The 16,170-nt window shown below is 39.3% G+C and overlaps 1 protein-coding gene across 1 annotated transcript in view; it reads right to left on the bottom strand.

The window, feature by feature from the left end:
- Nucleotides 1-16,170, bottom strand: part of ULK4 (unc-51 like kinase 4) — a 513,951-nt gene that overhangs the window by 361,332 nt on the left and 136,449 nt on the right. Inside the window, exons 23-25 of the mRNA XM_082664206.1 lie at nt 3,330-3,463; nt 1,810-1,931; nt 1,605-1,661 (exon numbers count right to left, since the gene is read on the bottom strand). Of these exons, the coding sequence (XP_082520332.1) occupies nt 1,605-1,661; nt 1,810-1,931; nt 3,330-3,463 (313 nt within the window). The remainder of the gene's footprint in view (nt 1-1,604; nt 1,662-1,809; nt 1,932-3,329; nt 3,464-16,170) is intronic.

The raw sequence follows: 16,170 nt of genomic DNA, 5'->3' as shown, positions 1-16,170 counted from the left end.
ACATTGTCCTTTAAAACGATTAAAAAGCAAATTAAAGGAGGTGGCAGACAAAATTCTAATAATTTTCAAATTCATGAATGTACTAGGAAAATTATGTGCTTTGTAGAATTCAGGACTCAAGGATGGTAACACTTTGAAAATGAGTACAAAAGGACCTATACTGTGCTGACTAAACACACTGCTTACAAAAATCAGTGACCTCTCTTCTCAACATTCATACTTCAAAACATCATACTTCACCGTATGATGACTCTTCTAGAAAACTATATTCTCTCTTGTGGGTGGCAATCATTTTTTTTTAATTCCAAACAAGCAATAAAATTGAGATGTTTACTTCATTTTAACTAGATACCTATATGACATGGCATTTTGAAAATCTCCGTTCACTGTTTATTATTAATATCAAAGTAAGACCGAAGATGCTGTGTGACCCTTTGTACAGCTCCCCATTTTATCAATAGTACATACTGTAACTATTCCAGGCAAGGGAAAAAGATAACATAATTCACGAGCCACAACTTGAACAAAGAGGCTATTTTTTGTGAGCAAAAATCAAAGTGAAAGATAATATGATGATTTGTTTTTCATTGTTACTCATCTCTTCAAAATTAAAGGCAAGATTAAATTGAGCTCAAAAAAAAAAAAAATTGAGCTCAAGTTAGAGAAATACCATCACAAAAAGAGATACTGCACAAAACTCAACAACGCTAGCCAAAGTAAATGACGATGCTATATTCCCAGAATTCCATTTTTTATATATGTATAAATCTGTTCTCTTTCAGATTCTTTTCCATTATAGGTTATTATAAGATACTGAATACAGTTCCCTGTGCTATACAGTAGGCCCTTTCTGGTTACCTATTTTCTAAATATTACTGTGTATATGTTAATCCCAAACTCCTGATTTATCCCTCCCTTCCCCTTTGGTAACTATAAATTTGTTTTCTATGTCTGTGATTCTGTTTCTGTTTTGTAAATAAGTTCATTTGTATCATTTTTTTTAGATTCCACATATATGCAATATCATATGATATTTGTCTGTCTGACTGACTTTGCTTAATATGATAATCTCTCTAGGTCCATCCCTGTTGCTGCAAATGGCATTATTTCATTCTTTTTTATGGCTGAGTAACACTCCATTGTATATATGTATCACATCTTCTTTATCCATTCTTCTGTCCACGGACATTTAGGTTATTTCTATGTCCTGGTTGTTGTAAACAGTGGTGCTACAAATGTAGGGGTGCACATATCAAAGTGTATCAAAGTGCACACTTTAAATATAAATATATTAAAATTTTTAATTTATTATCTTAAATTTTTTCATGATGTTTAATATCAAAATCTATGAAAATGTTTTCTATGGACTTATTTACGCTACTTGGGTCTGTCTCTGAACAAAGTGCATTATCAGGAGAGAATGTATTTTTCCTCCAAATGTCAAATTTTCTTACAGTCAACAGATAAAAATACAAAAAGGTCACTTCCCTAGAGACAAATAAATACCACTAAGACTTTAAAATTACCTCATTCTGACACCAAATCCCACAAACAGTAGACAGCCACATTTTTATTAGGAACGTGAAGAATTCAGCATTACTCACAAGAATAGTTCCGTAACTGAAAAGGAACTCTTCCGTTACAACTTGAGGTCGAAATACCTGTGTGACGAAAGTTTCCACAGATTAAATCCCGAAAGCCATGTACAAAAGAAAACTGAACATGTTTTGTCTGAGTTGATGTTTCTCAGCTCCAGTTTACAAAGAAGGGAGTCACATTTATATACATTTTTTCCAAACAGGATGATACCTGAGACGTTACGAGGTGAAGCACTATAGGCATGAGGGGGAGACACATCTTCAGCTGCTTCGCTTGAACTGTGGATGGGTGTTTACGACCGGAAACGTTAGCCAAGGCGTTCAGAATGTCACCTGCGAAGCACACCCCAGAGCACACGTGAGGTTAGAGACCACAGATACGTAGGGACCACTGGTTGTGGGTTGAACACTAATGGGATTGCTGAGTGAGGCAATTAATCTCCAAATAAAAGAAGTGGGTAGGAGCTGCATTGTTTTATTCACAACTCTTGACATTACTACAGAAAGTTGTGGCCTCTGGGGTCAGGATGGATATAAAATTGATAGCTCACCTAGAAATTTAAAATAGAAATGATTTTTTTCTTCTTTTTTTTTTTTTGCACTTTCCGAATTTCAACCATGAGCACTCATTACTTTTGTAAACAGAAGAAAGTTATTAAAAAATTACAAGTGAACAGATTATAGATCAGAATTTTTTAATAATAGAACAGGATGGTAGCTATATCAATTCCTAATACTTCTCATTGGATGGCAAGTCCAATAATAAATAAAACTTGTTTGTTGGATACCTGAATCCCTCATCTCCTAAGATAGGACGAGTCAGGTAATAAGAAACTCAACTATCAATTGACCAGCTCATGGCCTCTGGTTTGCAGATTTTAGAAAGGTTACAATCCAAATAAATTTTGAAATGCTCTATTTTCAGTCATTAACAGGCAAAAATCTCCCACAGTCTTAGTAAGGAGCAAAAAGTTACTGTCAAATCAGCCATGAAGATATTTTCATTACTTTGACTTAATATTCTGAATTTCTGCATCTAAATATCTTTTACCGTAATGGGTTGGGTCAAATTTAACATTTTAAACATTTCTGGTTTATAGCTACATCTGCTGGAAAAGCATGGAATGAGATTTAAACTAAACGTACGCGTACGCATTCCTTAGATTATTTTCATGTCTGTAAATAACAGTGGAATAACCAATTTTGCTAGCTGTAATAAACACCCTTTGCAAATCATTATTACTTTCATCTTTTATTCAGACCAAAGAAAATTTCAAACGTTGAACTTTAATATCAAAATTCTCTAATATTAAATGTTAATGCCTATGCATTTAAAATTTTTTTAACAAAAAATAAATTTGTGGCTATAACCTGAAGGAAAAAGCTTTTCTTCAGAATTATGCAGAGAGAAATCTTGAGAAAAGTTACCTAAAATGATAGCCTAAGTCCAATTTTAACCAATTAAAAGGCTTTCCTTCTATTTTCCAAAACTGCTAGATGACACTCAATGTAACCGTTAGCCTGCTCATTGCCTCATTCATGTCACTGATACAAAATAATTATGAAAACAGATAAGGCACATTCAAATTTTGAAACTACACATTCAAGACAAAGCGTCATTGCACTTGCCTGAAAAAAAAAAACGGCAAGAACAAAAAAAGAACGGATGCCTAAATGCCAAGTCGCAGAAAGGTAAGCAGCAAGGGGCCTGAGGACGAGGCTCCAATTTACCCAGGATTCGTGGCAGTTCCTGCACGATGTGACAGGTGAGCAGGTCCAGGCATTTGGACAGGTACTCATTGCCGCTTTGCTGTTCCTTGCCTGGAGTGGTCTTTCTGCTGTCTCTCTCGATGTACATCACCAGTCTACACACAGCAAAATGCAAAAGATTACCTCTCATGATAAAACAGTTGATAGCACCTGCCTGAACATGCCACCAAGGCAAGTGTTTCCAGGGGGCACAGTCCCCATCTTGTTGACATTTAGATTTGGAGCAACTTGTCAAGCACAGTCTATTTTTGCCTTCGAAAAATCGAAACATTTATGCAGAGAGAAAATAAGACAACCTTGAATCTCTCTGCCAATGTATTACAAAACAATGCCCTGACTTCATTTGCCTCCGGCCCATGAAAGGAAACCACATTCTTCAGATGACAGATGAAAGGCAAACAAAAGCGACTGGAGAGAAGAGGGCTTTGGTGTTCTGAAGATTCAACGTAGAACCACAAGTTGTCTGCACTTGTGTTGGTCATCAGTCTTAAACTTGCTCTGAACCCCAGGCAAGTCACATAAATTCCAGTTCTTTCATTAAATGGTGTATATAAATCCAAAGAAAAAGTTTCATTTCAGCACTGGGTGATATAGATAGCAGACACTATTTGAACATCTGGATTTCACGTGCCCTTTTGTCCACTGGTTTTATGAAATCTGTCTCAATAAACTTATTTCTTCTTCAAACAATTGGCATTTATTAAATATTAATCTCTGAACCAACTGCCTCCAATCCAGAGCTAGGGGACATACTGAACCATCAGTCTGGTTACTTAGGGTATTGTTGAAAAGTTTTAGGCCCACATTTCCTTCCCTTTGCTGGACCCACTCCCCAAGTTCCTAGTCCCCGAAACCCTAAAAGGCAATGAGTCCCCTGACTTCAAAGGCCCCTTTACAGCAATCTCCCTTGCTGGACTCCCTTGCCATTATCCATCTCTCCAGCTCTGTTGCAATCACTCATCCCATCCAACTTCTACTTCTCAGAACTTCTAAAAATTCCCACTATAAACCGGAAAGGGGTGGTTCTGGACACAATACACATACGTAACGTACACTGAAATCTTAACACTTAGCATTTACGTGGTTCTCTTAGTAGATTTATGCAGCCTTTTGCCTTCCTGCTTATTATTTTTTGGAGCCCTATTAGTAAAACACCTGGGAATGAAACCAAATCAGAAGTTTGGTTAGTTGACATCTGTTCCATCAGCCCAGCTAAGGAGCGGGACCAGAAAATACCATCTTCCTTTTCGGTTCCCCAAGATGGGTCGCGATATCTCCCTGCCCAGTCTCGCCATCTGCTGAACAGCTTTTCCAACATTAAAGATTCCGGCATTTAACTGCATCCCCTCCAAGCTAAGTATTACAAACATGCCCTCTGACCATAATCTGCTCTTATTCCTACTTGCACGATCTTCCACTGTGACAGTTCTTCAGCCTGCTGGGAACTTCCACTAATTAAATCCATGACATCTTCTCCCAGTCCATCAGCACTTCTTCACTTACACTCTTGCCCTCTTTCTTTTCTTTGCACCCATGTAGCCAAATGATTTGGATGAATCCAATGATCTATATACTTTCTGTACATCTGCAGAGAGGCTGCTCAAGTTAAATATGGGGCAGATTCACTCTATTGTAAATGCATGTCACCAATACTCAGCGGCACTGGACAGTACCAGCGACCCAACTACATTTCGCTGGTCGACTTATTCATTTCTTCTCTTTATACCCTGAAATCTCCATCCTCTCATGAGACTCTCAGTGAGTGCTTTTGCCTCCTACTGTAGAGAGAAAATAGAGAGCATCATGAAAAAAACTCTTCTTCCTAGTTCTCAGTATACTGTGTGTCCTATCCTAGGCTCCGTTCCTCCCATCACAACTGCAGACCTCTCTCTCCTTCCAACTGTGCTTTGGATCACATTCCCTTCCACTTTCTCAGAACCTTAAAACTGCCAACTACTCGTTTTCTGCTTTTATATATTCACTCTCTCCCATTTAACAAAACGCTTTTCACATCCTTCTACAAACTGCCCCGTTGCCTCTCTCTTCCCTTTCTCGGTAAAACCTCTCAAAAGAGAAATCTACACCTTGTATCTCCATTTTTCCTCCTAACTTCCTCAACCCACCACAATCTGCTCTCACTCCCATCACTTGCTCTGAGGTCACCAACAACCTCCATGACATCAAAGCCAATGGACACCTGTCTGCCTTCACCTGTCTGAACAATTCAGCAAGGTTCAATACACCTGCCACTCCTGCTTGTCTATACATCATGACAGCATACAGTTCTAGTTTCCTTCTCTGTGTCTTTTGTTGGTTCATGCTCCTAAATGCTCAAGTCTATCAAAACTCAGTTCTAGGTCCACTACTCTTTCCTTTGTACCCATCTCACGCAGGTCATCTCATCCCCACCCATGATTTAATTTACCACCTATCTACACAGACATTTTCCAGTCACCTATGTACAGCCCAAACCTGGTGTCTCAAGCTACAGACCTGTACATTCAACTGCTGACTTGATTTGACATCTGCTTTTGCTTGTCTCAAAGGCATTCCTAACTCTACAGATCCCCAAAAAACACCATTATCATCCCAACAAAACTGGTTGTCTTTCAGAATATAATATTCCACCATACAGCGCCACTCTCTACCAGCCAGACACCCAGGAGTCATCCTTCTCACCTCCCTTTCTCTCACTTCCCACACCAAGTCAATCATTAAATACTCCTTAAACCATTACACTTTTCCACTCCTCACCAAATGCAAGCTTCCAAATTCCCTTCTCCTTCTTCTCCGACCAGAGCCTCCTAGCTGGCCTACCTGCTTCTACTCTAACACTTACACACCTTACATCTAAACTGATCTTGTCCACCACCTTGCTCCCATGTTTAAAACCCTTCAGTGGAACCCCACTCTTCTTAACATGGGAGTTCTTAACACTCCTTATCATAACTTACAACACTCTCAACTATCTCTCCAGCTTCCACTTGCTTTCTCTCCCCGGCAGTCATACTGTTCTTCTTACAGTCCCTCAAACTCAATACCTCCCCCAGCAACAAGGTACTGCCTCTCTGCCTGCATGGCTTTTCTCTCCGCTCCTTGCCAGTGAACTCCTATACATATTTCATAATTCAATGCAGTTTTCACTGACTTCTTAAATTAAACCTATGACATTGTCTCATAGCATTAAGGCCCTTACCCAACTGCAATTTCTTGATATATTTGTTATTATCTGATAATGTTTGTCTTTCCAGTAAATTTAAAAATAGCCAAGGGCAAGGACTGTATCTGATTTTTCTCACCACAACATCATTGCACTTATGGGCATAGTTCCTGACACAAAATAAGGGCTCAATAAACATCAGCTGAATAGATACATATGGCTGTTGAGATTGCTGTAAGACTTTACCTAGTTCTCTACATCAATTCCTTGGTCCTTATTTCCCCCAAGGCCTTTTTCTTAATTCTACTGTTTGATTAGACTGCTGGATCACATAAGAAGTAAAAAAAATCTTCTGCTTAGGAAAAGGTACCATGAGCAAAACCAAGAGACAAATAAGCTGGGGAAAACTATGTCCCCCATTTGGTCATCAATAGATAAATGGATAAAAAAAGATGTGGTGTATACATGCAATGGAATTATCATTGCTTTGCAACACAAGGATGGAACTTAAGGACATTATGCTAAGTTAAAATAAGCCAGACAGAGAAAGATAAACACTGCATGGTATTACTTATATGTGGAATCTAAAAAAAAAGTCAAACTCATAGAAAACTAAGAATAGAAAAGTGGTTGCCAGGGATTGGGGTAAATAGTGAGAAGCTGGTATAAGGGTACAAAACTTTAAGCTACAAGATGAATAAGGTCTGAGGGTCTAACGTAAAACCTGGTGACTATAATTGAGAACACTGTATTATACGGTTCAAATTTGCTAAGAGTAAAACTTAAATGTTCTCACCAGACACAGAAACAGAAAATATGTGAAGTGACGGATATGTTACCTAGATGGGAGGGTCCTTTCACAATGTATGTATATATCAAAGCACCACGATGTACACTTTAAATATCTTATAATTCTATATGTCAATTATATCTCAATAAAGCTAAAAAATTTTTAAGATAAATTGGGAAAAAACATTTCCAATTCCTATTAAAATACTTGTATACATATGACACACAGCAAAAATTTGAGGTGGAAACTGTCCAGCAAAAGCAGACTGGTTAAATAAAATACAGTCCACTGTTACAATGCAGCTACCAATAAAATAAGCAAGCCTACATATATTTTGGGAAAAACGCAAGGTACGTTAAGTAAAACAAGCAAAGTTCAAAATAGCATGCTTTTGTGTAACAAGAGAGGAATATAATCTATACTCACTTTTGCTTGGATTTAAAAAAAAATTCTGGAAGGATGAATAAGCAAGTAATAATAATGCTTTATTTCGTATGGTGGTAATCTGGGGCTGTGGAGCATGAGGTGTAATTTCTTACTTTTTGAATTTTTCTGGATTATGAACCATGAGTAGGAGTTATCTATTCAAAACTTAAGCTAAAATGTTTTGAAAACATGAAGTAGTATCATTGTTCTACACAGCCAACTTTTTAAAACAAATTTTTAGGTGATGTAATGCTCAATTACACAGGATACGCTACCAGGTGATAAATGCCGTGTGCCCTGCAAACAGACTACCACTTTCTGTAAGAGCTATAGACCTCCATCTTCTCACTGTGCCAAGAGTCAGGCTGACTTTAAAAAAGAGGTAAATCAACAGCAATACCACACCAGTACCCCAAAACTTTATTACAGCCTGTGCCCCATTATGATTTCTAGGTTATTTTTCTCCTTTCCTTCAGTAGGGTCGTTCTTTTAACTTGATAATATTGACAGAGATTTCAACAAATCTGGCTATAATTCCCACCCTAGCACTTTCTAACAGCGTGATCTTGAACAAATCTCTTAAGCTCACACAGGCTCTGGGTGCGCAGGCCTGGCAGCCATGGCTCATGGGCCTAGCTGCTCCACGGCATGCAGGATCCTCCCGGACCGGGGCACAAACCCGTGTCCCCTGCATCCGCAGGCGGACTCTCAACCACTGCACCACCAGAGAAGCCCAAATTTCTTAAGCTCTTTAAAGCTTCAGTTTTCTAATTATAAATGGGATGAACTTATTTACAAAACAGAAACAGACTCACAGATATAGAAAACAAACTTACAGCTACCAAAGGGGGAAGCGGAGAGAGGGATAAATTGAGAGTATGGGATTAACAGATACACACTACTATGTATAAAACAGATAAACAACAAGGACTCACTGTGTAGCAGAGGGAACTATATTCAGTATCTTATAATAAACTACAGCAGAATTGAAAAAATATAGATATACATATACATGTATAACTCACTTTGCTGTACACCTGAAACTAGCACAATACTGTAAATCAACTATACTTCAATTAAAAAAAAAGAAATGGAACCTCAAATGTCCCACTTCACAACACTGCCGAATGGTTTCCCCAAATGGTTGTCCCAATTACTCCCACCAGCAGTGTACAAGTCCCCCTGAGCAACCACCTCACCAATATCTAGTAGTATCCAATTTTTACTCATTTATATCTTGTGGTGTTAATGTGAACTTTAGTAATTATTAATATGGTAAGCATATTCTGTTACTTCTTTGTTGTTCATATTTTCTCTTTTGTGCAATACCTGTTCCGGTCTTTTGCACATTCTCCCACGGGTTATTGATCTTTTGTTATTGACTTGGAGGCATTATTTATATGATCCAGAACTGTCCCTCTTCCCCTTCCTTTTTTTTTTTTCTTCTTTCTCTTTCTTCTCCTTTGAGTGTCTTTCACACAGAAGTCTTCAATCCACTGGAAACCGATTCATCATATGGATTTCAGAAGAAATCTAATTCCACTGTTTTTCCAAGTAGATAACCACTTGCCCTGGTACCATGCATTGAAAAGATACTTCTAAAAACTAAGGGTGAAGGAAAAGGAGCAAAAATACAAATATTTGGCAAAATCTGATTAAAAAGTGTTTGATGTTTAGATTACCTCCTCTACCCAGTGAATCTAGGTGACTACTGCCAGACTTGCACACAGGTGGAAGTCTGGAGATGTATTCTCTAAAGAAAGTCAAACAGAAAGTTTCTAGACTAGGAGAAAGCAAACCAAGTCAAAGAGGGAGCCACCAGGGGAATTCCCCGTCGGTCCAGTGGTTAAGACTCTGTGTTTTCATTGCCGAGGGCACAGGTTCAATCCCTGGTAGAGGAACTAAGATTCCACAAGCCACATGGCACAGCCAAAAAAAAAAGGAGGTGGCCACCAAACAAAACCAGGAGACTAGGTGAATTTCTGCACAATGAATATTAGAACTTCCAGCCACCTTCCCCAGGGTGGCTCCCCAGACCCAGGCAGCCAGGTCCCTGCCCTCCAGGCTGACACCTGCAACGCACTTCGGTGAAACTAACTGGCCCAAGAGAAACACCCTAGAGATACTGATGCTAAAGTCCATGTCAAAATGCCCATAGAGATGATCTTGGTGTGAAGCTCAAAGTCAACAAAATCTGCCCATGCGCTGAACTTCTAGAACTTCTAGAACAGGTTGGCATTCCCTCAACTCTTCAACCACCAGACTAAATATCACCAGTTATCTGAGAGCATGCCTTCTTTGTTTGACATTATATTTACAGGTCTTCATCTACATGCTTTTTCCTTGCTGTGTGGTATTCCAGTGTGTGAATATACCACAGTTTATTCATTTTACTGTTGATGGACATTGGGGCTATTTCAATTAATGAATATGGCCAAGCACTTCTTATGCTGAATGCATGGAAACATTTCTGTTGGATATATATTTGGAAGTGAAATTGCCGGATCATAAGGTATGCCTAGCTTCAGATTAATAGGCATTGCTGATGATCAGTTTTCCAAAGTGATTAAGTCTATTTACACTGCAACAGGCAGGTATAAGAATTTCAGTTGCTCTATACCCTTGCCACAATTCTGCATTATCAGGCTTTTTAATTATAGCCATGCTTCGGGACATCCATTGGTATTTCATTGTGACCAAAGTGCATTTTCCTGATGATTATTAACATATCTTTTCAGGTATTAATTGGCCATTCAAAGAAAACCAATTCTGTAAAGTTCCTGTTCAAGTCTGTGCTCAGTTTTCTATTGGGTTATCTGCCCTTCAGTTGTTTATATATTTTAGTTAAGAGCCCATGTCGATTATGTGTATAGCAGATACTTTTCCCTATTCTATGGCTTCTCTTGTTACTTTCTTAGTGATGCATTCTGATGAACAGAAGCTCTTAAATTTAAGGCAATCCAATTTATCAATACTTTCCTTTATGACAGTGCTCTTGTGTCCTGCTAAAAACTCTTGGTCTACTCCAAGGTAATGAAGAAATGTTCATGTGTCTGATCTACTGGAAATTGTATTGTTTTATCTTTTTACATTTCAATGTGCAATCTACATGAATTAACTCCTTTGTACAGTGTAATTTAGAGATAAAGGGTTTTTTTTATATTGATGCCAAAATGATCCAGCACCATTTATTGTTAAAAACCATCATTTCCCCACTGTTTTCTTCTATGTCTCTTCTGCTCTTCTCCATATTTTCCATCCTTTTGTCACTCTCCATTGATCCCAGATGATTTGAGTACAGTATATTAATTCTCTATTCAGCTGTGTCTAATCTGCAGTTAACCCAATCCACTGAGTTCTTCCTCTCAGTTACTGAACATCCACTTTGTTTGTCTTTATAGTTCTAATTGTCTACTGAAATTCTCCATCTTCCAAATTCTTTGAATATACTGATCGTAGTTATTTTAAGGTCTATATCTGATTAACTCCATTGTAACTCCTGGGGATACTGTAGTTTATCTCATTTGGTTTTTGTATCATATCATCTTATCTTCTCATACGCCTGATTACTTTCTGATGAGTGTTAGACTCTATCCACACAGTCTGTGAACAGTGGAAGGATATTTTGAGGCCTAGGGTTAGACTTCCCGAGACAGGATTTACATACAATCCTGGATCACCTTAACCCAACCAGAGACTGAGATGATTCAAAAGTGGTTCTTTCCCTATGCCTGGAAATCCTCCATATAAATAACAGGGTTGCCAGAAACAGAGGGCAGGGAAAATGGAAATGTTTATCTTTTGGAAATCAGAGAATACAAAAGAAATCCCATCAAAGTTTACAGAGTATAAAAAGTAAATTCACACTTGTCTCTAAGGAATCAATTTTTTCTAAAATCCATATTATCTATTACAAAATCTAATAATGTGCTACTTAATTATGACAGTATGAAATACCATTTCTTTAAGGCAGAAACTACTCACTTTTCAACCACTAGCACAGACTGTTAACACATAAGAAAATATCTATTACCTCTGCTGGGAGAAATAAAAGACTGAAGGGATCCATATAATATATTATAAATAATATATTTATAAATAATATAAAACTCACTCTAGAATGATGCTTCATTTCTTCATGCTCTCCCTGACGCCTTCACATTACAGGATGTGTTTACACAGGCTATAGTAGAATAAATTGACTTTACTGACAGCGGAACATTAGTTAGTAAAAGAATTCACATTCTATGAAGGAAATAAGATGTGGAAACATTTGAGGGTAGTGTCCACAAACACTTCAAAATTGTTCTACGATGGAACTGCAAATGTTATTTCTTAGTGGTCTACAAAGATATCAAGTTAAAAAGATAAACAATTTGAACAGTAATCCAAGTATTATTGAGATGGTGGGAGTCTGGCAGTGGAAGTGGACTTCGGGAACAGATTTGGTTTGTTTATGGCAACTTGAAGATTCCTCTTGGGCATGCCATTGAATATGTTAAGATAATATAAGGCTGGAGTGTAGAGAGGTCATACAGGTGCATATCAATAAATAGATGGTATTTGAAGCCACTGGATTAGGTGAAATCACATTAGGATAGCAATGTAAGAGAAACAGAGGGCCCAGGAAGATGCAGAAGAGGGAGAACCAGCAAAGAAGAGACTGAGGTGGGACAAAAGCAAAGAATGTATGCTAACTTCCTACCATGAGCCCTGTAACTACAGAGGCACATTCTGGTTCAAGTTGGCCAACTGAACCCAAATATTATACTTCCCTTTTTTTTTTTTCTTCACATTCCCAAAGGAGATTCACATTATCCCAAAAAACAGGAAATTGCACCATTCACAGCCAGAACCTTCAAAGAATTTCCTAAGGATGATGGTGCAGATATAAGTGCATTAAGGGAAGGCCCAAGCTCACATGAAGGAAAAACGTGCCTGGGAAGCAAGGAGAACCCCAGCAGAACCCTAAGCTCTGAATGGCAGGGGAACAAGTTTACGCTTCGAAGCTGATACGAAGAGGTGAGTTTCTCAACGCTATGAACCATTTTTAAAGGAACTAGTATCAGCAAACGTGGAACAAAGGCCATGGTAACTAAGAGGAGAGGGGTCACAGGGAGACTGAAGGAAAAAGCAAAGGAATGACGTCATGAAAGTGGCATTTGAGGACTATGAATCTGGTAATGGCACAGATAAATGATGAGAGAGGAAGTCAGCCGGGAGGGCAATTAGGAGTTACGAGTATGCAGGTGAACAGGAGAAACAGAAGGGAGCTCAAGAGCAGAGAAGAGCTGGCTGCCTGGAAATGGTGTGAACCGCAGACAAGACTCCACCAGTCTCTTACTGAGAGGATGGCACATTCACACGGTGAGAAATCAATTATACGGGGTTTAAACATGAAGAAGCCACACCCCCTGCTTTACCTTAATCCGGGTTCCTCCAGGATGCCCTCACCACTGCCCCACCCCCATTCCTACCCCCCTGAGACATCCTCCCTCCCCTTCTGGTCCTACTGGGCTCGGTGCCCATCAATGGACTACTCCACTGTCTATTTCTACTGCAGATCTCCCCAAGTGCAGTATGATGCTGACATGAGATGCAAACTGTGGCTAATCTATCCCATTTGGATTCACCCTGGACCACCTCACAAACAGGTCCTTGTTGAGACCATATACTATTCCAGAAAATCAAGACACCATGCTTGTCTTTGCTTCACTTCAATCTAAACCCATTTTTATCTCTCTACTGCACATCCTTTAACTTATAAGTGTATCTTCCCCCTTAAGGAAAAATTTGTAGTTTAAATATGGGATCTTGGGAGGGAGGGATAAATTTGGAATTAACAGATACAGACTACTATGTATAAAATAGATTAACAACAAGGACCTAATGCATAGTACAGGGAACTATATTCAATATCTTGTAATAACCTATAATGAAAAAGAATCTGAAAAAATATATATATGTATATATAAATGAATTACTTTGCTGTATACCTGAAACTTTGTAAATCAGCTCTACTTCAATAAATAAATAATAAAATATTAATAAAAAAATAAATATGGGATCTTCAGCAAACTCATCATCCAACACTTCTGTCTGTAATGAAAGCTGCTGTCTCTTGGGTTATGATGGTCAGGCTAGAGTCAGTTTGGGCCCAAATTCAAATTACACTGACACACCACATGTATGGACCTACTCCATGCTTATTTCTTCAGCTCCTAAATTTATAACTGGAATAGACATACTTGGCAACTAGCAGAATCCACACATCGGCCATCTGATCTGTGCAGTGAGGGCTATTATGGTAAAAAGGGACAAACAGAAGCCCCTGGCATGTCCCCTCTCTAAAAAAAGATAGCAACCCATATCCACAGAAAACCAAATCATAGGAGTGGATACCAACATCAAAAACTTGAAAGGTACGGGGATGATAAAATCTACCATATCCCCGTTCGTCTGTCTGGTCTGTGAAGAATCTTAGAAAATGACTGTGTGGATTATCCAAGATATAAACAGGTTGTGACTCCAACTGCAGCTGCAGTTTCAGGTTTGGTACCTCTACTGGAGCAAATCAACATCGCCCTGACGTGGTACTCGCTACCAACCTGGCAAAGGCTTTGTTCTACGTATGCATCTGGAAGAACCGCCAGCACGTGTTTGCTTCTTACTCGGGGCAAACAGTAAAGTTCACTGCCTTGCCTTTGAGCTATGCTGACAATCCTGCTCTTGGCCATCAAAACAGTCCGCAAAGATCCACATCCTCTTGATGTCCCATCAACATCACACCTGTACTTGCACACTAGCACTTTGATGACATGAGGCTGACTGGATCTGAGAAACAGGGAGCAGCAAGCACTTTAGCTGGCTTAGTAAAACATGTGAGAGACAGATAAACCCCATAAAAATCCATGGTCTGCTAGTCCTCAATGAAGTTCCTAGGGCTCAATGGTCTACAGCATGTTGGGCTATCCCTCCAGGTCAAAGACAAGTTATTGCGTCTTCTACTGATTATGACCCAAAAAGTGGGCTCTGTGAACTTAGGAGGCAATACATACATACCACCTTTGAATGTGTCCCTCTGACTCATTATCTGAGAGATTCATAAATTTAATAGTTTTTAATGGAATTGGAGTGAATAAAGACTCTGCTGCAATTCCAACTTGCAGTGTAGCTGCTCTGCCGTATGCTGGGCCTTATGACCTAGCACGTCTACTGATATTCTCGGTGCCTGGAAAACAGGGGTGATGCATGGAGCCCCAGGGAAGCATCAATAAGTGAATCACAACCCTGATCTTTGGGTCACTATAGTCTGAAGATTTGTGTCCTCCCCAAAATGTACATTAGAATCCTAACACTCAATGTAAGGAAGGCTCCTCATCAACGATGGCCTAGATTCTGCCGCTACAGCCAACACGAGAAACCAGTGCTGAGCCCTCAGCCTGGGCCCATATCCTGGGGGGAACAGCCAGTCATCTAGCAACAGGTTGGTGTACAAAACGGGCAGTAAACTCTCCTCGCTGGAATAGTTATACCCTGAATATGGACTCACTGTCCTTGCCACATGCTTCTGCCAGTGCCACTACGTACAGACTTAAGAAATACCTCATTTATCATCATGATAATCAATGTAACACTATATCTGATCAAGGAACTTATTCATAGCAAAAGAAATGTGTTAATACGCTCAAGCCCACTAAATCTGCTCATCAGCGAGTACGCCATCACCCAGAGGCACCTGGCTTGACTGAAAGGAGGAATGGCCGACTGCAAACCCAGTCGTGCTGCCAGCTGGGAAACAACACAGCGAAAAACTGGGTCCTACCTTACAATAACAAGTGTATGCTTTGAACCAGTAAACAAAATATATGCTTTTGCCTTCCCCACAGTCAAAACACACAGGTCTGGTAATCAAGGGGTAGAAGTGGGAGTGACTGCCTCTCGGTATTATACCTAAGAGCCCACTCACAAGATTTTTACTTCCAGTCTCCATGACCCTGAGCTCTGCTGGAATGGGTCCAAGGAAGAAAGATTTCCACCAGAGGACATAGCAAAAATTCCATTTTGGGGGATGAAGAGGATTACTCTACTGATTAAGAGTGAGGGATTCATGATCACCAAGGGAATATTACGTTGCTGTCAAACAGTGCAGACTGGGGCTACCCAGGAGATTCTCTGAAGAGCCTCACGGTACTTCCACATCTAGAAGCTAAAGTTAACAAAAATCTAAGCAACCAAGAAACGGCTGGTTCAGGTCCTTCAGGTACTTGACATCCCCAGAAAAGCACGAATCTGTGATTCAAGTTTATTTATAACAGTGGGACTTCTGAATCATAAGGATTCATGACACACATTTTTAAGTGCCCTCAAAAAGGTAACCTCACCTACTGGCTAAAAGTTGCCCCTGTAACTGTACTTTGGATACA

The sequence above is a fragment of the Grampus griseus genome, assembly GCF_964374135.1.
Source record: "Grampus griseus genome assembly, chromosome: 10".
NCBI classification, from domain to species: domain Eukaryota; kingdom Metazoa; phylum Chordata; class Mammalia; order Artiodactyla; family Delphinidae; genus Grampus; species Grampus griseus.
The sequence above is the reverse complement of the archived record's forward strand: the minus strand, read 5'-3'. Positions and strand labels throughout refer to the sequence as shown.